The sequence below is a fragment of the Nomascus leucogenys genome, chromosome 14 (genome assembly GCF_006542625.1).
Source record: "Nomascus leucogenys isolate Asia chromosome 14, Asia_NLE_v1, whole genome shotgun sequence".
NCBI lineage: Eukaryota > Metazoa > Chordata > Mammalia > Primates > Hylobatidae > Nomascus > Nomascus leucogenys.
The window spans coordinates 19,656,522-19,684,096 of record NC_044394.1 but is presented as its reverse complement, the minus strand read 5'-3'; the positions used below and the strand labels follow the sequence as shown (position 1 = coordinate 19,684,096).

The following is a 27,575-nucleotide window of genomic DNA, read 5'->3' as shown; positions in this document are numbered from 1 at the left end:
CTTTTTTTTATTGCTTTACTGACATTTTCATGGGGTTTTGGGATGCAGAGGAAATGAATTGATGATACACCATATTTAACTCATTAGATTAAATAACATTTTATCATTCATAAATGATTAACATTTCCTTTACCACCTGACAGGAAAAAATTCTGCTCAGGACAATAAATAAAACTGATATGAAATGAAAATTCTAGATCGCAATCACTTTTTAGTAATAAAAGGTAAATGAGTTTCAACAAAGACATAGGTAGAGTCATATACTGTAGCACTTCTAGTGATGATTGTGTTTCTGGGTTCTGTGGATAAAAGTAGAAAACAAGTGACTTAGGAGCAATATAGATCTATTGATTTTAAAAAATTCTGTAACTCGTAAATACAAGTAACATATAAGAGAACCACTTATCATCTAGTTACTGTTGTAATTTAATGGAGCTTGCTTAATCTCTTATTACTTTTCTTTTAGCCATTTCCTTCTCTTCAGGGTCTTCATTAGTGGATGGTTACAGGAGGAGGCAAATGTCCATTAGGCAATTCTACTGCTTGTTATTGGCTAAGAGGCTGGAGTCACTAGCTTACTGAAGATTTTCACGCAATCTGTAGGCTTAAATTATTGGTGCTGTACCTATTACTATTGATTACTTTGTGGTAAAAATACAATTATGCAGGAAACTTACTGGAATACTATTTTTAGTTCTGAGTTTAAATATTTAAGGTGGATAGAGAAGACAAAAAGGAGCACCTACTTAAAAACTAAAACACTGGACCTATGAAGAAAAGCTAAAAGGAGTTTTTTGTTTTGTTTTGATTTGTTTTGCTTGGAAAAATAAAGATTAAGTGGAAATTCAGGTCCATCCAGAGATATTACATATGAATGTTTTCCAGGGCTGCATTCTTGGCTGTTTTCTCTGATGAGTAGCAGACAATACCCAGCAACCTGCTTGGTCACCTTTCTGCAGCCCCACATTTCCCGTCAAACCTTGACCCACGAAAGCTAACTAGCAGATTCAGGTACCTTGCTCTGCAGTCTAGACTTCTATCTAAAGTCCAGCCCTGGTTTTCCAGCTGCTCTCTGATTACTTCTACTTCAATGTTCTGCAGTCAACTCAAGTTCAATGTACCTCAAAACTTAGGTCATTATAGTCTCCCTAGTATTAGTCATCCAAACTGTGCTCTATCCTCAGAGTTCTTTTCTTTGATAATGGCAGCACCGATTTACCTTGTCACCCAAGCTTAAACCTTAGAATCAGCTTTTCTTTCTTCTTTTCCATTAGTTCCTCTATCCTGTTAGTCATCAGATTCTATGAATTCACCTTCTTACATGTATTTTAAATTTTTCTTTTCCTCCTTATTTCATGTGATATTAGTTTAGGCTCTTATCAACTTTTGCCAGAATTATAAGCAGTAGTTATGTTTCACTTAAACCACAGTTGTTATAATAAAGCTATAAATAAAGGCAGTGGTTACCTGAACTATTTTAATTGCATTTTCGGCATTTGTTTTTCTTACTCTAGCACCCAAAATCCATCCTCTGTCACTGTTGTTTTTGTAAATTACCAGTCAGGTCATCCCACCACACTGCTTCAAAAGATCTTTAATAACTCTGGGAGACTAATGCTTCTACTCTTCAGCATGGCACTTGAGACCTTCAGTGTCTGTACTTAGCTTATTTTTCTGGTTTTATCTTCAATCACTTTGGACCTTTCTAGCTATAGCAGATGTCTCTCTGTGTCTTGAATCTTTGTTGAAGTTTCATTTCACCCTGCCTCTGTATAGATGTTATGCCCTCTTCTTTAAATGCCTGTCTTTTTCTGTCTTAAAATATCAAGCATCAACTTTTATGAGGCCTTATTGCAAATCCTGCTGGAATATGTCTCTCTCTCTCTCTGTCTCTCTTTTCCCCCACAAACAAAGGTATAAAACAGTCCTCCTTTTCTTGGGGGATACATTTCAAGACCCCCAGATGCCTGAAATGGTGGCTAGTACTGAACCCTACATATATACTCTGTTTTTTCTTATACATATATATCTATGACAAACTTTCACCTTTTCATTTATTTTATTTTAGAGACAGGGTCTTGCTCTGTCACCCGGGCTGGAGCGCAGTGGTGTGATCAGGGCCCACTGTAGCCTCGACCCCTCTAGGCTCAAGCCATCCTCCCACCTTAGCCTCCCAAGTAGCTGCGACTCCATTGCAGCTATGTGATGCATAGCTCCATCGATGGAGTGCTGGGCACACTCCATCACACCCAGCTAATTTTTGTATTTTTTGTGGAAATCAGGTTTGCCATGTTGCCCAAGCTGGTCCTGAACTCCTGACCTCAAGTGATTTGCCCACCTTCGCCTCTCAGAGTGTGGAATTACAGGTATGAGCCACCACAGCCAGCTCACCTATTCATGTAAAGGAAACACTTTATGACTTCTCTTCGGCATATCCAGATTGCCAGCGTCCCTACCCTCACACTTTGGGGCCATTATTACATAAAATGAGGGTTACCTGAATGCAGCACTGTGATACCATGACAGCTGATCTGATCCCAGAGATGGATGCTAAGTGTCTATCTATCACGAGGGGAGGGCAGGGAGCATAGATAGTGTGATTGCTGGACAAAGGGATGATTCACCTCCCTTGAGGGACAGAAGGGGACTGCTTGAGATTTCATCATGCTACTCAGAACAGCACACAATTTAACACTTACGAACTGTTTATTTCTGGAGTTTTCATTTTAATATTTTTGAACTGCAGCTGACTGAGGGTAACTAAGACCATGGAAAGTGAAAGCATGGATTAAGTGGAACTACTGTGTGGGTACAGATATATATATATATATACACATACACACACACACACAAACACATAAATGTATATATAGATACATAAATCTATATCATATAAATATATGTATATACATGTATACATCTACATATACACATATTTATAGATATACATTCTTATGTAAACTAGACTATACATTCTTTGACATTAGGAAATATGTTTTATCTATTATTTATCACCAGAGCCTAGATGGTCAGTAGGTTTTAGTTGAATCAATGAATGATGTTTAAAGATAGTGACCACTTGGTTTCTATCGATCTCCATTGAAGACGAAATAACAGAACTTACACTTCAACCTTTAAGTATTAAAAATAATGTTATATATTAGAATGAGTTGTTAAATTTTGTGGACTCTTTTCTGCCTTCTTTCTTCAGATAAGGACACATTTTTATTTGTCTAAGACAGCATAGGATGTCTTCTGCTTGGTTTTGTACTGCTAGATCAAAATTAACTTTCTTGGATCTGAAATAATTTTTTTGCTAGATCAAAATAAATTTCTCCAGGGAAACAATGCATATTCAAATAGCCTAATTTCTAATAATGCAGAGGACTGAAAACAGTTAAAGGAGAAAGATTTGGTTCAATTTTAATTATGACTTTCACTTGCTTATTATTTGATTTCTTTTTGGGACTTAACATTTTTATTTTAGGTCCAACACTAACTGTCAATGCTTAACTAGCATGACTGAAGAAGTTGATCTTACATTTATATTTCTATTCTTATTACAGAATGGACTTAATATAAGTTAAGACGTTGAACAGAACCATGAACTGCATTTCACAAAATGGTGCCATTTCATAAAATGTAAAATCCCAGCAAAATGATAGGGACAACAACTTAGCATGCTGTTAATTTTTCACTTAAGGGTGCCAAAATGATATTTGTCTTTTTTACATAGAAAGGTCAAATGTCATTCAGTGGCGCTCCTGAACACAGGCAAGTCATTTTCAGAGGTGAAAAAGCTGTGGTTGACTGCTCTTGAAACAGGTTTCTCTACAATCCACCTCTCATCTTTCTTCTCTTACCGAACCCACTCTGGTGTTCACATCCTGCTACATGTGGGCAAGAGTATACCCATCCTACGCCTTTTAACTCTTTTTAGGGGCATACATAATGCAAGGACAATTAACTTGTTCTACAAATACCAGTTTAGGGGTCAATTTAGCATTCTGCAAATAAGGTATGCTACTATAGAAATGGAATGGGTGATTTCCCTAAGTAAGAGGTCTCTTACTGAAAACATGCAAGCACATTTGTGTCTATTTGCCTTAGTGCTGTATTCTTCAAAGTCTTGAGCAGGGCCTGGTGAAGACTGTATACCCAACAAATGTTTCTCTTATGAAAAAGTATAAAGTGAAAGCACAAAAGGGATGGTTCAGCAAGATAAGAAAGATGAGAGGTGGATTACAGACACACCTGTTTCAAGAGCAGTCAACCACAGCTTTTTCACCTACTGAAAATGACTGGCCTGTGTTCAAGAGCACCACTGAATTACATTCAATCTTTCTATTTAAAAGAGACTGAAACATCATTTTGGTACTCTTAAAAATTTCTTTTTAACTATTTAAATTTTTTATTTGTATAAATTTATGGGTACAAGTGTAATTTTGTTGCATGTATTGATTACATAGTGGTCACCCTTTTAGTGTATCCATCACCCTAATAATGTACATTGTACCAATAAGGAATTTCTCATCATCCCGTCTCCTTCTCCCCAGTCTTCTGAGTCTCCACTATCATTCCAAACTCTATGTCCATATGTACACATTATTTAGCTCTTGCTTATAAGTGAGACCATGATAATGGAAGAGAGATTGGTTAAGCTGACCTCCCAAACTTCTCCCAACCCTGAGATTCTATGATTCTACCAGGCTGGATCTCTTGTAGTGTTCTCAGAGAGAACAGCTACTCACCAGTGGTATCTGAAAACTTTAATCTTCTACTTCTGATAAGGTATTTTCTTTTCTTTCTTTCTTTCTTTTTTTTTTTGAGATGGAGTTTCGCTCTTTTTGCCCAGGCTGGAGTGCAATGGCGCGATCTTGGCTCACTGCAACCCCTGCCTCTCAGGTTCAAGCAATTCTCCTGCCTCAGCCTCCCAAGTAGCTGACGTTACAGGCGTGCACCACCATGCCCTGCTAATTTGGTATTTTTAGTACAGATGGGGTTTCACCATGTTGGCCAGGCTGGTCTCAAACTCCTGACCTCAAGCGATCTACCCGCCTCAGCCACCCAAAGTGCTGGGATTATAGGCAAGAGTCACTGTGCCCTGCCGATAAGCTATGTTGAAATATAAATTATTGAATAATTATTTTAAAGCTATTATAGTATCTAGAATGTGCATTTTTCTTTTAACTGGTTCAAATGTCCACCAGAATTTTGTTAGTGATAGTGATATTTACATCTAGTTACAACAATATATAACTAGCTTTACTTTTAATTGTGGTAGAGCAGCAACAGCCTTCTTTCTTTTTGCTTTGGTGATCATTCTCTGAAAGCTGGGCAAAGTCTTTACTCATCTATCTATCAAATACTTACTTTTTTAGAAGTCACTGAGATTAATAAAATTTATTTTTATTCTGCACCAGATAGTGCTTATATTATTGCATCAATATTAACTGCTATTTCCTATTAAAATTGAAAATCTACTATTTATAATTATTCTTTTGTGAAACTTTGATTAAAGATATTCCCTTGAGACTATTTTAGTAGTAGTAGGTACAGGGATATATGAATGCAGAAATCTCATATAAACAACTTGCAAATAACATAAGTCCTATTTATATTAGACCTATATAAAAGCCCTGTGAAACTTATCATTAAGGAATTTCAGAACAGTCATAGTGGGAAAAGCATACGGGGAAGATTGCTGATAGCTAAACTGTGACAATAGAAAAGGTCGTATCATAAAATACTGTTAGTATATTTTTGTATGTTTACGCGATTGGTTGAAAATCAGGCAAATTTTTGATAATTTTTGATAAATATTTGACAAAGCCTTCAAATATGTCTCTTGTAGTCATCATTGTAGAAATTTGTTTTGTTTAAATTCATTTGGCATTAACCTCCCGCCCCAAAATTCTACATCATTACATCTCTCTTCCTACTCTTCCCGACCCCTCCAAAAAATAAAACCAAACTCAAAGCAAGTCACAAACGTTTTGTACAAATAAAGCCAGTTCTCCGTGGAATTGATGTGATAGGTCTTGAATATATTGTTGATAATTAACCCAATCAAGTAACATTGCCAGGAAATCTTTATTCTTTTCCTTTTTTAAAGGTTCATAAACTTTATTTCTTAGAGCAGTTTTAGGTTTACAGAAAAGTTGAACAGGAAGTACAGAGTTCCCAAACACTCCCACTCCTGCCCCCCTAACCAGTTTCCTCTATTATTAACATATTGCATTGAGGTGGTACATTTGTTACAACTAATGAACTGATATTGATATATCATTAACTAAAGTCAATAGTCTACATTAGGGTTCACTCTTTCTGTTGTATAGTCCTATGGGTTTTGTCAAATGCATAATGGTATGTATCCACCATTACAGGATAATACAGAACAGTTTCACTGCCCCGAAAATCTTCTGTGTTCCACCTATTTATCCCTCCCTCCAACTCTTACTTTTCTTTTTTAATACCCAAATTAAGCCACAGTAATACAAATTAGTTGGAGCTAAGAATTTGCCAGTGATTCCCCATGGCAATCAAAATTTCTTAATTATTAATGTAGACTAGCACTGTCCAAAAGAAATATAATGTGAGTTATTATGTATTTAAAATACTCTAGAAGCTGCTTTAAAAAGAACAAGTAAAATTAATTTAATATTATACTTATTCCAATATATCCAAAATATCAATTTCAACATTCAGTCAACACGAAAGCTGAGATATTTTTTTTTTTTTTTTTACATTCGTCTTCACCAGCTGGAGTGCAGTGCCAATCTCCTCCGCAACTCCCCCCCCCCCTCCCCCCCCCCCTCACCCCCCCCCCCCCCTATTTTTTTCTATTTTTAGAGACTTCACGTTCTCATCTCCTACCTCTATCTGCCCCCCCCCCAGTCTGGATACAACGACCCCGCCCCAAAGCTGAGATATTTTACATTTTGGGGGTACTAATTCTTGAAATCCAGTGCGCATTTTACACTTACAGCACCTCTAATTTCAGCCTAGCTACATACATTCTGAGTGTTCACTCAGTAGCCACAAGTAGCCAGTACCTGTCAGATACAGCACAGATTTAGACTCTGAGCAACTTGAAATCAGGTTATCCTCTTCTCTCCAGGGCCTCCAGAGTAGTCATGCAGTGAATATTTTTGAAAGGTAAATCAGAAAGATAAAAGGATCCTGATTCTTACAAAGATGTTCTGCAACTACTTTCTTTAAACTCTCCAGCCTCAGAAAAAGTGGAATGGGGATCATGCTTATTCCTGCATATCAAACAAATGAGTATGCGGCTTCCTGACTCCCAGAAAGCCTGAATCATCCGAAATGTTGACTCATGAACCTAAGGTGACTGAAATGTAACGTGAACCAAATTGGCTTTCCAAGGCATCTATGTATTTCCACTTTCCTGTCTCCCCGCTGCCTCTCTCTTTGGGTGACTCACTCTCTTACCATGTAAGAGTCCAGCAGGCAAGGCCCCAAACTCTTTGGAAGAAGAGCAGACTTTCATATGGTCGGACCCAGATCCCTAGTTAATTCAGCACAGCTGTTTTCCCTACCAATTTCAGGGTCTGCGGTTTAGACTGAGTGAGCCTGTCAAAGAACAATTTTTTTCTTATTTTAGGGTGGTAGTAGTAGTGATGTAGTTTGGAACTTTAAGTGAACAAATAATCTTTTATTTCAAAAAATCTTTAAAAATCCTTAGGGCCCACTTCACAGTCCCGTTAATACCTTTCTCCAGTCGGGTTTCTTCCTTTCCCGGGAGGAAAGTTTCCACTCTCAGTTCCCCCAGGATAACGCCCTTCCGGTGGCGCGCCAGAAACCGCGCCGATCCCTCCCAGCCAGCAGCCCGCCCCCTTTCCCAATGCTCTAACGACAAACAGACCCCCAGCTGCGGGCAAGCCCAAGACCCCACCCCAACTCAGTTACCCAAAGTGGGGGTGGAGCTCCCAGCTCTCAGCCCCGCCCATTGAACGCAATCCCAGCCGGTAAGAGAGAGGAAGTGCCGTGGTCCCCACCCACTTTCATCTCCTTCCCTTTCCGTTGGCCCGGCTGGTCGCCTATCTTCTCTATCCTGTAGCCGATTGGCTCTCTCCCTCCCGCGCCAGTCCCTGCCCTCCCCCGGGGAGGGTGAGTCACGCCAAACTGGGCGGAGAGTCCGCTGGCCTCTCTCTTAGCTCGTCTGGGCGGCGGCGGCAACTGGGGACAGGGCGGGTGGCGCATCACCGGCGCGGAGGCAGGAGGAGCAGTCTCATTGTTCCGGGAGCCGTCACCACAGTAGGTCCCTCGGCTCGGTCGGCCCAGCCCCTCTCAGTCCTCCCCAACCCCCACAACCGCACGCGGCTCTGAGACGCGGCCCCGGCGGCGGCGGCAGCAGCTGCAGCATCATCTCCACCCTCCAGCCATGGAAGACCTGGACCAGTCGCCTCTGGTCTCGTCCTCGGACAGCCCACCCCGACCGCAGCCCGCGTTCAAGTACCAGTTCGTGAGGGAGCCCGAGGACGAGGAGGAAGAAGAGGAAGAGGAAGAGGAGGACGAGGACGAAGACCTGGAGGAGCTGGAGGTGCTGGAGAGGAAGCCCGCCGCCGGGCTGTCCGCGGCCCCAGTGCCCACCGCCCCTGCCGCCGGCGCGCCCCTGATGGACTTCGGAAATGACTTCGTGCCGCCGGCGCCCCGGGGACCCCTGCCTGCCGCGCCCCCCGTCGCCCCGGAGCGGCGGCCGTCTTGGGACCCGAGCCCGGTGTCGTCGACGATACCCGCGCCATCCCCGCTGTCTGTTGCTGCAGTCTCGCCCTCCAAGCTCCCTGAGGACGACGAGCCTCCGGCCCGGCCTCCCCCTCCTCCCCCGGCCAGCGTGAGCCCCCAGGCCGAGCCCGCGTGGACCCCGCCAGCCCCTGCTCCCGCCGCGCCCCCCTCCACCCCGGCCGCGCCCAAGCGCAGGGGCTCCTCGGGCTCCGTGGGTGAGTGCCGCGCCCTCTCGCTTCGCGCCGCCCCTCGCGCCCCTCCCTCTTTTGTGTGCAGCCCCAGAGGCTTTGGGCTGGGCCCTTCTCTCCGCCCCGAGGGCGCTTTGTCTGCGGACTTCGGGGCGATGGCGCCCCGCCTGGTTGGAAGCGCTGGGAGAAGGGTGGGGCGGCCCTTGGAGCCCGGGCTTGTTCTTATTGTCCGTCTTGGTTTCGGGGAACACGTGCACCGCTCCCGGCTCTCACTTCTACCCTCTGTGATGCCCAGCGTACCGATTCGCGGAAGTTAGGCACCCACCCGTAGTAGGAGCCGGGTATATACCCGGGAGCCAGGGTTGTGGATTTACTGGGTTGGTTGGGCTTCGAGGTGAGGAAGGAAAGGCCTTGGCACCCAGATCTTTTTAGGAGGTGCTTTTGTCTACCCGTCTGGGTTGCTTCTTTGGAAAAGGTGCAATTTTGCTGCGGGTCTGTTGGCCTGCATTCTGCCCCGGGCTTCCTCCTCACCTCCTGCCTGGCGTGGGTGGCCCCTTTGCGCTTCCCCTCCCCCTCCTCCTGTGCTTGTGGGGAGCTGGCCGAGTGGAAAACGTCCACAGTGACCCAACCGCAGTGAAGGGAGAGCGCCTCCAGTGGTGTGGTGCGTGGAGAAATGGGAAGGAGAGAGTTCTGGTAAAGTCCTGCCACCGCCCAGCTCCCTGGGGTGTGATGTGGACTGCTCCCCACCAGCTAAACCGAGCCAGGGAGGGGATCTAGGCATTGTGTTCGAGGGGGCGTAGTTCTGCCTGGGTTTCAGCTGCGGGGTCGGAGGAATTGCTGTTAGTGTGGACTTGACCCAGCCTCTTAGTGCATCATAATTGAATCTTACAAAAAAAAAATAAAAGGCAAAATGGTTGACATTCCTAAAGAAGGGAAAACCTGTGGATTCCTTGCCAGGAATTGGCTGATTTACCATGAGACACAGAGAAATGTTTTGATACAGACATTTTCATATATATTGGTTAGAAATACTGTTTTTCAGAAGTGATATGTTTTAGGTTACAGAATCAAAATACAGTCACGTGCCGCATAACGACGTTTAGGTCAAGGACAGACCGCATTTGCAACGGTGGCCCCATAAGGTTGTAATGGAGCTGAAAAATTCCTGCCGCCTAGCGACGTCTTGATCTTGATCCTGTGTAGGCTTAGGGTAATGTGTTTGTATCTTAGTTTTTAACAAAAGTTAAAAAAAAATAGAAAAAAGCTTATAGAATAAGAATATAAAATTTTTTTTTCTATAGCTTTAAAATGTGTGTTTTAAGTTAAACGTTATTACAAAAGAGCCAAAAAGTTTATAAAATAGAAAAGATACAGTAAGCTAAGGTTAATTTATTATTGAAGAAATACATCTAAAGATAAATTTAGTGTAGCCTAACCATAGAGTGTCTGTAAGTTATACAGTAGTGCATGGTAATGTCGTAGGCCTTCACATTCACTCACTACTCACATCCAGAGCAGCTTCCAGGCTGGCAAGCTCTATTCATGGCCAGTGCCCTGTACACGTGTGCCATCTTTTAATCCTTTGTACAGTGTTATTTTAGGTATGTTCAGATAAACACTACACAAATACCATTGTGTTACAGTTGCCTACAGTAACATCCTGTATACGTTAGTAGCCTAGGAGCAATTGATTATACCATATAGCCTACGTATAGGTGTGTAGTAGGCTCTACCATCTAGGTTTGTGTAAGTACACTGTGAGGTTTGCACAACGACAGAATTGCCTAACAATACATTCCTCAGATCCTGTTCCCCCTGTTCAGCGAGGCATGACTATGTATGGTCTGTAAAATAGTTTTCAAGTTCTTTCATTCACCTAAGTCCCTGATTGTATATTATTATTAGGCACATTGTTTTATTGCCGTTTTCATCTTGGGAAATTATTTTGGAAGCGAAAAAATCACGTTTGTTAGAGATTGAGAATGCATAATATTAGATGCATTCATAAGTACTTGCTACTTCGGGGACAGAAAGTGTCCCACTAGCAGTAGGAATTAAAAGGTCAAGAATCAAGTAGTGTAACAAACTGCCTGTTTGGAAATCTTCATAGCCTTGTAGGATGTTAGAGGTGATTCATTTCTTAAGAGAAAATCAGTCTGATTTTTTTTTTCCTCAATTCACTTCTCCATAATGGGGGAAAATAAGCCAATTGCGATGCTTTTGAGTAATATTTTGATGTTGACGGACTCCTCACCCACATACTACTCAAAACACTAACTGCCATATTAAAGGTCTTAGAAGATGAGGAGTTACTCAGTCTTTCCTTTTTCTTTATGAAAAAGACATACTTGAGGGAAACCGAGGTAAGAGAGAAAATATAAGTTTTTAAACAGGAATTTTTTTTTTTTTTTTGAGATAGTCTCCCTCTTGTCGCCCAGGCTGGAGTGCAATGACGCAATCTTGGCTCACTGCAACCTCCGCCTCCCAGGTTCAAGTGATTCTCCTGCCTCAGCCTCCCGAGTAGCTGGGATTACAGGCACCTGCCACCACGCCCGGCTAATTTTTGTATTTTTAGTAGAGATGGGATTTCACCATGTTGGCCAGGCTGGTCTTGAACTCCTGACCTCCGGTGATCCACCCACCTTGGCCTCCTAAAGTGTTGGTATTACAGGCATGAGCCACTGCGCCTGACCACAGGAAGTTAAATGATTGACAGAAGCATACTAATCTTGTATTGGTATGGGAACAAAGAAAAGAGTTCTGTCTTTGAACATTACGGATTCAGGGGGTGACAGCACTCTCTTGGAATCTTGTGTGTTGGAATGCTGAGGTTGGAAGGCAAAGGGGAAAGAGTATTGCCTGTTCAGGGACCTTATCTTTACAGAGTTCCCTAATTCCGTATTGATGATACCTATTGGGAAACTTTAGTTTTTTTAGTAAGTGTAAGAACATCGTGATTATGGTAGTGGATAGTTAACCATTTTCGGTGTGTCTGGATTTCTTAATGCATTCGAGTTTGTTCATTAATTCAACCCATTATTGATTACCTACCAAGAGACAGGATCTATTCTAAGCTTTGAGGGTATAGCAATAAGCAAGACACATATGCTCCCCCTTGGGAGAGTACAGTTAATAAGTACATAAATAAATAACCCAGAATAGTGGTGTTATGAGGAAAATAAACAGGATAATGGCATAGAGAATGATGGGGATTTGTGGGGGCTTTTTTAGGTTAGGTGACACTAAGAAAGGCTTAGAAGATGAGATTTGAGCTGCAGAGAGAAAAAATTTCCAAACAACTTCAGGGCAAAACCCTGAGGCAGGAGTGAGCTCTTTGTTTCTGAGAATCTAGTGTAAGACTGGTGAGAAAAACTAGTGGGAGAGTGAAGAGGTGGCCTTACCCACCCAGATCATTGGGGGTCTCTAACAGGCGATGGTAAAAACGTTTAGCTTTTTAAAAAAATAAAAGTATGCTTATTAAATAATTATATTGTGATTTTGGAACTAAAATAAGTTTGGAAGATTCAGGGCTACTGAGAGGACTGATGTGAGACAAAGGTGAGAAGTGTGCAGAGCAGGGTTAGAAGCACAGACTAACCTACCTGGAAGAGAGGGTTTCTAGATCACTGACACTTGTCTGTTTAACAGTGCTATTTACATTATTTATGAGTAAGCCCTGATTTTCATCTGTTAATAAGTTGTAATTTTACCGTTTGCTGTTGTGCCCAGAGCATCTCCATCACAATGCAGTAACTGAAGTGAGACTAAAACCTCTCACTTGAGGGCCATTTTTCATGGAAAAATACTTGGCTTAGTGGTTGGTTAAGTTAGGCTTTGAGGATATGCACAGAAAACTCTGGCTAGAAATTGATTTGAGAGCAGTGCAAACATAATTAAGGGTGACTTCGAGCTGGTCTGTGGACATGTTCTAAACCAAGGTTAATTAAGACCGAAAATATGTAGATCTGGATTCTGAAAGATATTGAATGCCAAATTAAGGAATTTGGATTTTATCATTCCACTGTAATCCTTGCCCTGCTATCCAGTTGCCCTTGCTTTTGGTAATTTATATTATGAAACCAAAAATGTTTTTATTGTTGTTTCTAAAGTTATTGTTTTTCACCCCCTCTCGAATTAGAGCTTTAGGCTTTGGGAAGACAGCCGCTGAAGCTTATTTGAACTGAGGCAAGGCACCGTGAAAGCAGTATTAGAAAATTGGTGACAATATTCAAGATAGGGGGGAAGGAAAAACAGATGAATTATTTAGAAAGCTATTACAGTAGTTCTGAGAGAGATGAGTAGGGCCTGAACTAGTTCATTATTTGTTCATTCAGTGAAAATGGAATAAAAGGGAGAAATATAAGAGTGTAAGAAGCATGCTTTCTTTAATTGGCTGTGAATCTCTGTTTTTATAGTTAGGTTACAAAGAGGCTGTATGAAAGACGAAGGGATAGGACTTGGAAACCATGAATGTAGAGACAAAGAAAAGAATATTAGTGCTTATTAAATCAGTTTCAGAGACTGCCAAAATTTAATTGCCATGAAAATTTGTATAAAATTGAATATTGCCCTTAAATACAGATTATGGGTTGGGGCTTAAAAATTACTAGTTTTTACTATTATAAAGCCATTTATTATATGATCATTTCTATTGGCATAGGAGCATGTGTTAGAAATTTTAAGATTTTGAGTGACATATGGTTTAAATATTAGGTATCAGTTCTTAATATAAAGTCCAAGTTCCCAGGAAGTAGATACTTCTAAACACAAGAAAGTCATGCCCTGTCCATTCCCCACTTTCATTTTTGTCGTTCTGAATAATTTCTGGTTAAGCCATTTCTTATTTTTAAAAGTTGGGAATAAGTAGTATACTCCTTATGGATATGTTGAATTATGTTTCAGATTGGTTCCTGGGCAACTCAGTGTCAAATTTGTGGTCTTTTTTTTTTTTTTTTTTTAGTAATCTGCTAACTCTCTCAAATCCTTTTTAAAATGAAGTGATGGATATATGTGGAACCACTGATAAATAACTGCATGGAATAGTGTTTAGAAAACATGCTATTTTAGTGCTATATTATTGTAAACTTAAAGGATTTGCCTGTTATAAAAACATTTCTGAAAAGGAGCATGTTACCTGTTGTCCATTAATTGGCTTTGTTTTATGTGTAGTTATTTTCTTTTAAAAAATCTAAAAACCAAAAAACAATGGTCTCACTTTTGTCCAGGCTGGTCTCAAACTTGGGGCCTGAAGCAATCCTCCTGCCTGGGCCTCCCAAAGTCCTGGGATTACAGGCATGAGCCACCATGCCTGGCAAGTTTTTGTTTGTTTGTTTCTTTGTTTGTTTTGAGACAGAGTCTTACTCTGTCGCTCAGGCTGGGGTGCAGTGGCATGATTATGGCTCACTATACCCTTGACCTCCTGGGCTTAAGCAGTCCTCCCACTTCAGCCCTCCCAAGTAGCTGAGACTACAGGTGCACACCACCATGCTGGCTATTTTAAAAATATTTTTTTAATTTTATTTTTTTAAAAAAGTTTTATATTTATGTATTTATATTTTGGAGACAGGGTCTTGCTCTTTCACCGAGGCTAAAGTATAGTGGTGCAATCTTGGCTCACTACAGCCTCATCTTCTGGGCTGAAGTGATCCTGCTACCTCAGCCTCCCAAGTAGCTGGGACCACAGGCATGGACCACCACGCACGGCTAATTTTTGTATTTTTCTTGGAGATAGGGTTTCGCCCTGTTGCCCAGGCTGGTCTCAAATTCCTGAGCTGAAGCAGTCTTCTCGAAGTGCTGGGTTTACAGGCGTGAACCACCACACCCAGCCTAAATATATTTTTATTTTTATTTTATTTTATTTTGTTTTTGAGGTGGAGTCTTGCTCTGTAGCCCAGGCTGGAGTGCAGTGGCACAATCTCTGCTCACTGCAACCTCCACCTCCTAGGTTTCAGCAATTCTCCTGCCTCAGCCTCCCGAGTAGCTGGGACCACAGGCATGTGCCACCATACCTGGCTAATTTTTGTATTCTTAGTAGAGATGGGGTTTCACCATGTTGGCCAGGCTGGTCTTGAACTCCTGACCTCAGGTGACCCACCTGCCTCGGCCTCCCAAAGTGCTGGGATTATAGGTGTGAGCCACTGATCTCAGCCTTATTTTTATTTTTTTAAAGATGGGGTCTTACTATGTTGGCTAGGTTGGTCTTGAACTCCTGGGCTCAAGCAATTCTCCCACCTCGACCTCTGAAAGTGTTGAGATTACAAGTGTGAGCCACTGTGCCCCGCTAGTTATTTTCATAATATACCTTCAAGCAACTTATTTGAATAACTACTGATTCAAAGCCTCAATTTAATGGTTCCTTTTTAAGGTACTTTGCTAGCCCAGGATAAAAGTATAAAGTGAATGGCTATTTCTTGATTCTTCCCTGGAACCCTTAAATAAATAGAAGTAAATGTTGCAGATATACTATACTTATGGTACATTCTTTGAGACTTTTTGTTCCTGTTTCTAAAGGGATCAGATTCTTCTGAGGATGACAGCGCTAGGGATGGGAACTGTAATGGTAAAACCGTAGTTCTCAGTAGTGTTTGAATGAATGTGACCTTTGTGGATAGCTAGTGCAGGACATAGGTATGCAAAATGATGAGACCCAGCTTTACTGATGCTAAGATTTTCTCAGACTCATGCCATCGTCATCCTTTTTAACCCCAAAGGAGGAGTTGATAATTTCATATTTAAGCTATTGATTTTTATGTTTCTTGGAATGATGATCATTGATTTTTAAGTTGCTTTCATCATGTGTTTCCATAATATTCTGTTCTTATCTCTTCATAGTATATATCATTCTATATAAGGTAATGGTATGGTTACTGATTTCTGTCCTCCACCAGACGGTGTACTCTTTGAGGAAAGGTGCTGTTACCTTTTTCCTTGAGGAAAAGGACTGTATGCATTGTATCTGCATTGCAGTGCCTTAGATGTGATAGGCACTCAGTTTGTTGAATGAGTAAGATGCTGATCTTCATATTCTGTATAGTTCTAGAATTACTATAATATTTTCTCTCAATAAAAATCCCAAATCTTATGAAAGCATTTATTTATTTATATATACAAGGTAAAAATTCCAAACAGTACTACAAGAATATACAGAAAAGTAACTCTTTCTACCTGTTACCCAGATTTCCACAAATTGTCTTCTGTAGATCCGCCCTCTGTTAGTAGTTTCTTGAGTATCTGTTTAGAGATAATCTGTGGCTAAATATTTATTTATACATGTATATCCTTTTCACTTTATTTTCCGCAAAAATAGATGCAGAGGACTCTGGGGATGTACCATATTTTATTTAATCAGTCCCTTATTGATGGTTATTTAGGTTGATAGTTTTTTCTCTTACAAATAATATTTCTGTGAACACTCTTGTATACACTTCTTTGGGAATACATGCCATTATATATGTTGTAGGATAAATCTGTGCAAGTAGAATTACTGGTTCACAGGATATTTGCATTTAAAATGTTGGTAGCTAATGCCAAAGTGTCATTCAAAGAATCGTTCCAACCTTTATTCCCACCAACCTGTTAAGGTACCTTTTCCCTTATATGTTTACCAACACAGTATATTAGTGAACTAATACATTGTTTAGAAAATTGTTCTTTTAAATTTGAGTCATTTTTCATAGGCTTAGGTGTCAAATTTTTTCTGATCACAGCTTTTGCCTATTCTTTTGGGTTTTTGGTCTCATATATGTAGATTCACTTAATCTGCATTGTAATGAAACTAGCCTTTTGTCATATGTCTTGAAAACTTTTTATTGATATTTGTATTTTGACCATATGGTATATTTTTCTGTTTAGAAATTTTTACATAGTCAGATTTATCATTTTCTTTTATGACTTTGAGTCATAAAAGTCAAAAGAGTCATTGAGTTTTATGTAATCCTTAGAAAATCCTTCTTGAGGATCATAAAAATTTTCCCCCATGTTTACTCCTAGTAAGTACTTTTATACTTTTTATGATTTCATTTTAACATTTAATTATTTGATTTATTTGCAGTTTGTTTTGTTCTAGAGAGTAAAGTAGTGAAATAATTTTATATTTCAAGATTATTTCCCATTTGTTCCAATACCTTTTATTTTGAATTATCCTTCTTAACCACTTTGAAGTACCATTTTTGTCATATTCTTGTAGTATGGGTGAAATATTTCCTCTGCTTTTCCATTTGTCTGTCAGTTCACACCGAAGTATCAGACTGTTGTGCTATAATTTTTAAATACTAGCTAAACGGCTTTTCCATAAATATTTTTCTTGCTATCTTATGTGTGTATAATTTTCTACCTCATCTTAAAATTTTTTTTATCTTGTCCTCTCTCCCTCTGTTGGAGTTTTAGTAGGTTGCATTACATTTATGGATTAATTTTGGGGAGAATTGAAATACTTTTGGTGTTGATATTGTGTATTTTTCCATAAACACATGATTTTTATTAACATGTATTTTTAAAAAATTTAGCATATAAGTAGGTGAACTAGAGACTTTTAAAAATAAATATTCTAGCCTCCTTGTAACATACTGAATTATACAGGTATTTGGCTCTCTCTTTTCAATTGATAATTGAGAAAGAAATCTAAGTCTTCCTGCTTTTTCATTTCCAAAAAAAAAAAAAAAATTGTGTTGAGAAAGAAAGAAATATTCTCTGTACTCCTGTAGTAGGAGCTATAGCTGCCAAATACTGGATTTTTTTTTTAAAAGCGGTCTCTTTACATAGGTGGCTGTCTACTTTTCAAAAATAATTATTTCTTTAATAGCTTGTTTTTCTCATTGATGGAATTGTTACCACAGATACAGAAAGTTTGTAAAGTTTTGTTGTTCAAGAGTTTTGGAGTTGCTGCTTATATTGGTGGTCTCTTGGAAGTTCAATATTAAGAAAAAAATTAATATATTCCTTTTTTTTTTTTTTTTTTAAACTAGGCCTAGGGCTGAGTAAGAGGACAAGAAAGATGAATAGAGGTTGTACTTATGAGAGGTACAGGTAGCAGATGAAGGAAAAAATACAGGCCCCTAGTTGTAAAGAATTTTCTCCTCTTAAAACCAGAGGAGTTTTGTGATTGGCCTTACAGGACATATTTACAGATCTCTGAACTGCTTTTGTGGAAAGAGAAGCTTACTTAAGGATTCTAGGTCTTCCTACATGTTCTTTCTCCCCAACTTTGTAGGTTGATTTATAAACTCGCCTAATTGGAAGGTGCCGTTATTGAGTTTATTTATCTCAATGCCCTGACAACCCTAGATGGAGGTGACCTAAAAGTGTTACACCTTTTTTTTTTTAAGCTACTAGAGGTTTTGATCTCAGAAAATAAGGGAATTTACTTTTATTTATTCTCTTCTTTTCTGAAGAGGTTACCAAAGATGCTTGTATCTATGATATAAATCCCTTTTGTAGTCTAGAACTTCTCAGTCTCAATTCATCAACATCATTGTTAAATTATGGAAAGTTTTATTTTACCAAATTCTGATATTTTAATTTTGTATAAAAACCAAATTTTATATAAATAACTTGATAAAAACTTTGTTAGATGCTTTTGCTTGCATAGGTGAATTATTGAAAATCAGAATATAGAAGATCAAGTTAGTATTTCATTATATTTTATAGGCCATCTGTACTACACAGAGATATGCCATAAGGATTAGCGCTATAAGACATCACTTTTGAACAAGGACTGAGAAACTGCCACCTACCATGTACCTTCTCATTTACCCTCTCTCATCAACCAAACTTACTCTTGTTACCTTATTAAAATTTTGTTAATGAAACATGTTGCAGGGGATATGGTTAAGTTTAACACTGATAGAATCAAGCATGTACATATTTTAATGGAATACTGAAAGAGTTGAGGGTAAAACTATGGTTAAAATGGCTTCAGTACAATAGAATTAGTATCAAGCATCCAGCTAATGTTCACATTTCCCTTTATTTATTTAGAGATGGAGTTTCACTCTTGTCACCCAGGCTGGAGTGCAATGGTGTAAGTTTGGCTCACTGCAACCTCCACCTCCTGGGTTCAAGTGATTCTCCTGCCTCAGTCTCCGAGTAGCTGTGATTACAGGCACCCAACACTACACCTGGCTAATTTTTGTATTTTTAGTAGAGATGGGGTTTCACCATGTTGGGCAGGCTGGTCTTGAACTCCTGACCTCAGGTGATTCACCTGCCTTGGCCCCCCAAAGTGCTGGTGTGAGCGAGCACGCCTGGCCTCACATTTACTGTTATTTACTGAATGTCATAAATGGTCTTTCTTTCTTTCTTTCTTTCTTTCTTTCTTTCTTTCTTTCTTTCTTTCTTTCTTTCTTATTTTTACGGTTAGAATCAGAATTCGAGTAAGGTCCACATATTACTGTAGATCAATTTGATTTATTAGTCTTTTAGTCTGTCGGCAAGTTCTCCCTTGCTTGTGGTCTCTCTCTGTCTGCAATTTATTTGTTGAAGAATGCCCATATACCTTTTTCACTTAAATGTTTTTATTAAGATACAATTTACATGCAGTAAAATGCCTACATTTTAAGTTTTTAACAGTTTTACATTTTGACAAATGCATACATTTATTTATCCACACCCCTGACAAGATATAGAACATTTCTATCATCCTAGAAGGATCTCTTGGGTCCTTAGCAGTCAGTCCTTCAATTCTTTGCTCTGGTTCCTACCCCCAACACCAATCCCAAACAACTACTGTTTTGATTTCTTTCATCATAGATTAGTTTTACGTATTTTAAAGCATCAGTCATATGAATAGAATCATACATTTTGTGCTTTGCTACTTGCATTCAGCATGATGCTTTTAAGACTTACTAATGATGCTGCAGGTATGAGTAATTTGTTCCTTTTAACTGCTGAGTGGTATTCCATGCTAAGAATATAGCACAGTTTAATTATTTATTTACTTGTTGGACGTTTGGATTATAGTTTTTGGCTACTGTGAACAAAAGAATGCTGTGAACATTCTTACATAGACATTTTTGTATGCATGTATTTTCATTTCTCTTAGGTAAATACTTCAGAGTAGAATTGCTGAGTCATGGGGTAACTATATATTTAACTTTGTAAGAAGTTGCTTAACTGTTCCCCCAACCACTTCCACCAGCAATGTGTGAGAATTCTAGTGGCTTTACATTTTCACCAACATTTGATATTGTCAGTTTTTTTTTTTTTTTTTGAGACGGAGTCTCGCTCTGTCGCCCAGGCTGGAGTGCAGTGGCGCAATCTCGGCTCACTGCAAGCTCCGCCTCCCGAGTTCCCACCATTCTCCCGCCTCAGCCTCCCGAGCAGCTGGGACTACAAGCGCCCGCCACTGCGCCCAGCTAATTTTTTGTATTTTTAGTAGAGACGGGGTTTCACCATGGTCTCGATCTCCTGACCTCGTGATCTGCCCGCCTCGGCCTCCCAAAGTGCTGGGATTACAGGCGTGAGCCACCGCGCCCGGCAATATTGTCAGTTTTTAAAATTCTAACCATTTTAGTGGTTATGTAGTGGTTCCTCATTGTGGTCTTAATCTAGATTTCCCTAGGGACTAATGAATTAGAGGACTCTTACATGTCCTTTGTGTGTATGTTTTCTTTGGTGAAGTGTCTGTTCAAGTAATTTGTCCGTTCTTAAATTGTGTTGTATGCCTTTTTTTTCCTACATATTTGTAAGGGTTCTCTCTATATATTATGAATACAAGTCTTTGGTCTGATACATGTGTTGTGAATATATTCTCCTAGTCTATAGCTTGCCTATTAATTTTATTGATCGTTTCTTTTGATGAGTATAAATTTTTAATTTTGAGAAGGCATAATTACTTTTTCTTTCATGGTTAGTGCTTTCTTTGTGATGTCTAAGACATCTTTGCCTACTTCCAAGATTGTGAAGACACTTTGTTTTCTTCTAGAAGCTTGATAGTTTTAGCTTTTGTTTGTCTTGATCCATTTTGAGGTAGTTTTTGTCTATGGTATGAGTTACCATAGATCCAGATTTATTTGTTTCTTTTCCATACATATAATACCCAGTTTTCCCAGCAGAGTTTTTTGAAAATATTTTTCTATTGAATTGCTTTGATGCCTTTGGGAAAAAAAATTGACCATATGAAGTGTGTCTATTTATATACATCAATTTTGTTCTGTTGATTTGTCTATCCTTATGCCAATACTTGATTATTGTAGCTTTATAGCAAGTCATAAAATTAAGTAGTGTGACTGCAAGTTTGATCTTTTTTCAAAATTGTTTTGTGTCTTCTACGTCCCTAGTATTTCTGCATAAATTTCAGAATCAGCTTGTTCATTTCTATAAAATGCCTGTTATGAATTTGATTGGGATTGCATTGAATCTAGAGATTAGTAGGGGGGATAAGTGACATCTTAGGATTTGAGATTTTACACTACTTCAAAGGTAACAAGTTAGCCTGTCATAGTTTCATGGATGCTGGCAGAGGATATAAGGACTTTATTACTTTATTACTCACAGCAATGACAGTAGCCAGAATATTAGCATTTTCTTGTGCCAGTTCCCTCAGCCCCATTTCACATGGAGCATCACTGAGATGGCTGAGTGAGATCTGCACCTGTAGCAGGTTATATTATAGGACAGAAATCTTAAGCTTAGGGAAACAAATCTTTTGTGTCATATAATAAGCATGGCTGCTAGTTGCTGAAGAAGAAGAAACTGTCTCTGTTTTCTGAGGCTGTTCACAATACAAACGTTTTTAAAAGATAGGAACAAAGGGAAGATGTGTAAAAACACAATATACTCATAGAGAACTGTGTCCTGACACTCAACAATATTATATCTTTCAACCTATGAAGGTGATATCTCTGTTTAGATCATCTGTAATTTCTCTCAGCAGTATTTTTCAGTATAGCAATTTTGTACATCTCTTGTCAAATTTATGCCTAAATATTTTGTTTTTTTGTTACAGTAAATGATATTTAGAAAATATTTTCATTTTCCATTTGTTGCTACTGTATGGAAATAGAGTTAAGTTTTGTATACTGTCTTTGCATCTATCCTGTATCCTTGTAAATTCACTGTTAGCTTTGGTAGGGTTATTTTATTTTGAATCCTTAGGATTTTCCAACTATACAGTCCTGTTATCTGTAAGTTAAGATAGTTTTACTTTTCTCTTCAGATCTTTATGAGAAGCCTGGTAGATTGCTTGTTTTACACAGAATCTTGAGTGAATGCATTAGTCTCACACCTTTAAGTATGATGTCAGCTGCATATTTTTCCTAGATATCCTGACTCTTAGATTGAGAAAGCTTCCTTCTATTCCTAGTTTGCTGATAGTTTTTATGATAACAGGTGTTGAAATTTGTCAGATAAGTTTTTTGACATTTGTTGAGATGATCATATGGTTTTTCTTTTTTGGGCTGTTGTTACCATAGTGAATTTCATTATTTGATTTAAAAAAACTTTTTAAATTTTTTTAAGTTTTTTTTTTTTTTTTGAGACAGTCTTGCTCTGTTGCCTGGGCTGGAGTGCAGTGGCATGATATTGGCTCACTGCAACCTCTGCCTCCTGGTTTCAAGCGTTTCTTGTGCCTCAGCCTCCCGAGTAGCTGGGACTACAGGTGCACGCCACCACACCTGGGTAATTTTTGTATTTTTAGTAGAGACAGGGTCTTACCATGTTGGCCAGGCTGGTCTCAAACTCTTGGCCTCAAGTGATCTGCCCACCTCAGCCTCCCAAAGTGCTGGGATTACAGGCATGAGCCACTGCACGTGGCCTATTGTTTGATTTTGAATGTTAAACCAACCTTACCTTCCTGGAATTAAACCCCATTTGGTGATGATGATACTTTTTATGAGTTGCTGGATTCAATCTGCTACTATTTTATTGAAGATTTTTTGCATGTGTGGTTATGAGGAATATTGTTATATAAATTAATTTTAATTTTCTTGTTATATCCTTGTCTGGTTTTGGTATTAATGCATAAATCTATAAAAATTTTATGGGAAGTGTTTGCTTTTCCTTTATATGCTGAAAGAGTTTGTGTAAGGTTGGTACTATTCATTAGATGTTTTATATTAGTTTTCTTCGTGGAGGTTTTAAGTTACAAGTGTGGTCAAATAGGGCTATTCTGATTTTTGATTTCTGCTTGTGTCTGATTTGGTAATTTGTGTCTTTCAAGGAATGCGTCTTATTTCGTTTTGATGACTGGGTATAAAGAAACTTGTCTTTCATTTTGATAAGTAGACATCAAGGAAGTTGTCTACTCATCTAAGTTGTCTGATTTATTGCCATAAATTTGTGCATGATATTCTCTTATGTTTTTAGGACCTACAGTAATAGTCCCTCTTTTATTTTCAATACTTGCTTCCTCTCTCTGTCTCTCAGTCTCTGTCTTGATCATTTTAGTTGATTATCATTTCTGTTGATCTTTTCAGGGAAGCAACTTTTTGTTTCATTGATTTTTTAATCTGTTTTCTATCATTGGTTTCTGCTCTTTACTACTTATTTTCTTTTACTTGTTTGGATTTAACTTGCTGTTTTAAAGTGGAAGCTTTACACTTTGATTTTAAGCCTTTTTTTTAAAAGCTATACATTTCTCTCTAAGCATTACTTTGCTGCATCCCACACATTTTCATCATCATTTGATTCAGAATTTCTTTAATTTTCCCATTTTCTTTGATTCATGGATTATTTAGAATTCTGTAGTTAATTTTTAAACATTTGAGGATATTTTAGATGATTTAATTCATTGTAGAACATAGACTGCATGATTTTAGTTGTTTTAGATTGAGATTGTTTTGTAGCCCAGGAAATGTTTTATCTTGGTGAATGTTCCATGTGTACTTGAGAAGAATGTGTATTATATTGTTGGTTGTAGTGTTCCATAAAAGTCAGTTTAGTTCATTGGTAGTGGGGCCTAAATCATCTGTATCCTAACTGATGGTGTGTGGGTGTGTGTCTTTGTTTTTTCTTTGTCCCATCTGCTTTTTGGGTTTTTTGATTTTCGTCTTTTGTTTCTTCTTTTGGATTAATCAAAGATTTTATAATATTCAGATTTATCTCCTCTGTTGGGGTTTTAGCTGTACCTCTTTATTTTTTAAGAGGCTGTTCTAGGGATTACAGAATGCATTCTCAATTTATCATAAAATAGCAAGAATATTATACCACCTTACATGTTTCATATGTAATAAAACATACTTTCATATACTATTTTCATCCTTTGTGCTTTTATTGTCGTAAGTTTTGCTTCTACATGTATTACAGTTATTGTATTTTGTGATTATTTGTGCTTCAGAAAGTTAATTATTCTTTGAAGAAACTAAGAAATGAGAAAAATTAAAAAACATCTACTTATATATTCAACATCTATATATATTTACCATTTTTGCCATTCTTTATTCCTACATAAAGATCAAAGTTTACATGTCATATCATTTTCTCTCAGTCTGAAGAACTTGATTTAACATTTCTTGTATTGCAGGTGTCTTGGTGACAAATTCTTTCAGCTTCTGTTTTCAGCTTTTGTTTATCTGAAAATATCTTTATTAATCTTTACTTTTTCTATATATTTTGTTTGTTTAGAGATAGGGTCGCACTCTGTTGCCTAGTCTGGAGTCCAGTGGCCTGATCGTAACCCACTGCAGCCTCAAACTCCTGGGCTCAAGTGATCCTCCCACCTCAGCCTCCCAAGTAGGTGGGACTATAGGCACACGGTACTGTGCCTGGCTAATTTTTAAATTTTTTTGGAGAGGTGGGGTCTCACTTTGTTGCCCAGGCTGGTCTCGTACCCCAGGGCTCAAGCAATCCTCCTACCCCAGCCTCCTACAGTCCTGGGATTACAGGTGTGAGCCACCATGCCTGACCATTTAAAAAAATAGGTTTTGAATAATACAGCCAATTCTGTTTTTTAAGCTGTCACTATGTTCTGTATAGCCACCAAAAACAGGGAATTAGCAAATACTGAATCATTGTTCTTAGGGGAAATACAGACTTGGTTCCTGTAAGCCTCTTGTCATAATATTTTTGTTAACCAATCAGTACATTACCTTGTTTTATGTGTTTTTCTATTTAAAGCCACCTGGGGTACAAAAATACAGTTGGATAGAAGGAATAAGTTCTAGTATTTGATAGTACAGTAGAGAAATTATAGTTAATGATTTATTCTATATTTCAGAATAGCTAGAAGAATTGTAATGTTTCTAACACAAAGAAAAGAAAAAGGTTTGAGGTGATGTATAACCCAGTTACTCTGACTTGATCATTACACATTGCATATAGGTATCAAAATATCATATGTACCCCCAAAATATAAAACAACTGTTATATATCAATTAAAAAATAAAGACATCTTATTTAATATGTATTATTGATTCATTAACATTGAGCTCATGGCCAAGAACCCTATAATTTATGCCTGAAGGAAGATTATCTAACATATGTTTTCTCTGTAAGGCACATCATAGCCTTCTTGTGGTTAAAAACACTAGATAGCATGTCAGCGCTGTGCTTAAGGTCCATGTTAAACAGGGAAGTCAACAAGAAAAATACAAGAATGAGAAAAATGTGGCACTAAATAGACTCAAGAGGAGGACACTTGTTTACAGTGGCAGAGCTGAAACAAGAAGGCAGTAGGGTTACCTTGTTCCATCTCAGCTGGGAACTTGTACTTTGGATGACCCGCCCTGGTTTGCCTGCTCTGCTCATTGCATGTCCTGAAAGTGCTGCAAGTATGGATTTTGGGGCTACAAATTTAGTGAGCAGGTAGATGAGCAAATAAGGAATCCATGAGTAATGAGGATCATCTGTATATAATTTTAGATTGTCAGTTTTTTCATAACTTTAAAGGTGTTCATTACCTTTTGGATTACATCAGTGAGAGGTGAGGTCATTCTTCTTGTTATTTACCTGCTTTTTTCCTCTGAACTGTTTTTAGGGTTGTCTCTATCTTTGATTTTCAGTTTGACCCTTATGGTGTGCCTTTTTGTGGTGTTGTGTTTATTCTGCTTGGAGTTCATTGAGCTTTGTGGCTCTGTTGGTTGGTATTTTCAAAATGCCAACTTCTGTCCAATTTTAGGCCATTTTATCTTTTTTTTTTTTAACTTCTTCAGTCTTTTTTTTTTTTTTTTTTTTTTTTTTTTAAGAGGCATGGTCTTACTGTGTTGTCCAGGGTGGAGTGCAGTGGTGTAATCATGGCTTGTTACAGCCTCAAACTCCTGGGCTTGAGTGATCCTCCCACCTCAGCCTCCTGAGTTGCTAGAACTGCAGGTGTGCACCACTACACCGGCTAATTTTTAAGTTTTTTGTAGAGATAGGGTCTCACTGTGTTGTCCAAACTGGTGTCCCAACTCCTGGCCTCAAGTGATCCTCCCACTTTGGCCTCCTAAAGTGCTGGGGTTACAGGCATGAGCTACCATACCTGGCCACTGTTGCTTTTTTAAGGGGACTGCAATTATAGGTATTTTAACTCCTTGATTGTCTCTCAGCACTGAGGCTCAGTTCCTTTTTTCACTTGCCCGTTTCCCTTGCTGTGTTTCAGTTTGGATAATTTCTCTTGATCTTTCTTTATCAGTAAATCTTTTTTTCTGTATTGTCTAATCTGCCTTTAAGCTCATCTAGTGATTATTTTCAGTTAGTATAATTTACAGTTCTAGCATCTCCATTTGGTCCTTTAGTCTGTATTTCTCCACCAAGATTCCCTGTCTGCTCTATATGTCTATCTTTTTCTGTACTTAATATCTTAATAGCTATTTTAATTTTCATTTTAATATTTGCTAATCCAGGTCAGGTGTGTTAGTTCACACTTGTAATTCCAGCACTTTGGGAGGCTGAGGCTTGCAGATCACTTGAGGTCAGGAGTTTGAGACCAGCCTGGCCAACGTAGTGAAACCCTGTCTCTACTAAAAATACAAAAATTAGCTGGGTGTGATGGCGGACACCTGTAATCCCAGCTACTCAGAGGCTGAGGCGGGATAATTGCTTGAACCTGGGAGGTGGAGGTTGCAGTCAGCCAAGATAGCCCCACTGTACTCCAGCCTGGGCGACAGAGCAAGACTCCGCCTCAAAAAAAAAAAGTGCGAATCCAACATCTACGTTATTTGTTTGTTTATATTTGCTATTCTTTCTTATTTATGGTCATATTTTCTTGCTGCTTTGCATGTCCATTAATTTTTTGTTTTATACTGCATGTCATGGCTTTGGTGGTTTTAAATTTGTTCTGGCAGGCAGTTAATTTGCTGGAAAATCATTTTGATCCTTTCAAATTTTGATTTTAAAGTTAGGGTGGGTCTAGAGGTAGGGGTCTGCAGACTTACAGGGCCAGTTAGAGTAAATATTTTAGGCTTGTGGGCCATACAGCCTTTGTCTAAACTGTTCATCTCTGTTTTTATTGTGCAAAAGTAGCTATAGACAGTACAGAACTGAATGGGCATGGCTGTGTTCCAATACAGTATGGGCTCATGAGCCATGGTTTGCTGACTCTTGGTCTAGAGTGTCCTTTAGGCTTGGAGTAGTCCTGCTTGAGGTGTTTAGTGAGATCTTTCCTTTCTGACTGGTCAGAATATTTAGATCAGGTCTTCAGCGCTTTCTGACCTTCGATGTAATCCAGTTAATTTGCAGATCTACCATAGGTTTCTTGGCTAGGCCTTGCCGAGTCTTGTGCTGTGCACA

The 27,575-nt window shown here is 38.8% G+C and overlaps 1 protein-coding gene across 4 annotated transcripts in view; it reads left to right on the top strand.

Moving 5' to 3' along the window:
* Nucleotides 1-8,106: 8,106 nt before the first annotated feature.
* Nucleotides 8,107-27,575, top strand: part of RTN4 (reticulon 4) — a 78,084-nt gene continuing 58,615 nt past the window's right edge. For 2 of the 4 annotated variants that reach the window (XM_030828075.1, XM_030828072.1), the window contains exon 1: nucleotides 8,113-8,960. In XM_030828075.1, the coding sequence (XP_030683935.1) occupies nucleotides 8,405-8,960 (556 nt within the window). In that variant the 5' untranslated portion in view covers nucleotides 8,113-8,404. Of the gene's footprint in view, nucleotides 8,961-27,575 lie in introns of all 4 variants that reach the window. The other 2 variants (XM_030828073.1, XM_030828074.1) reach the window with 2 other exon arrangements.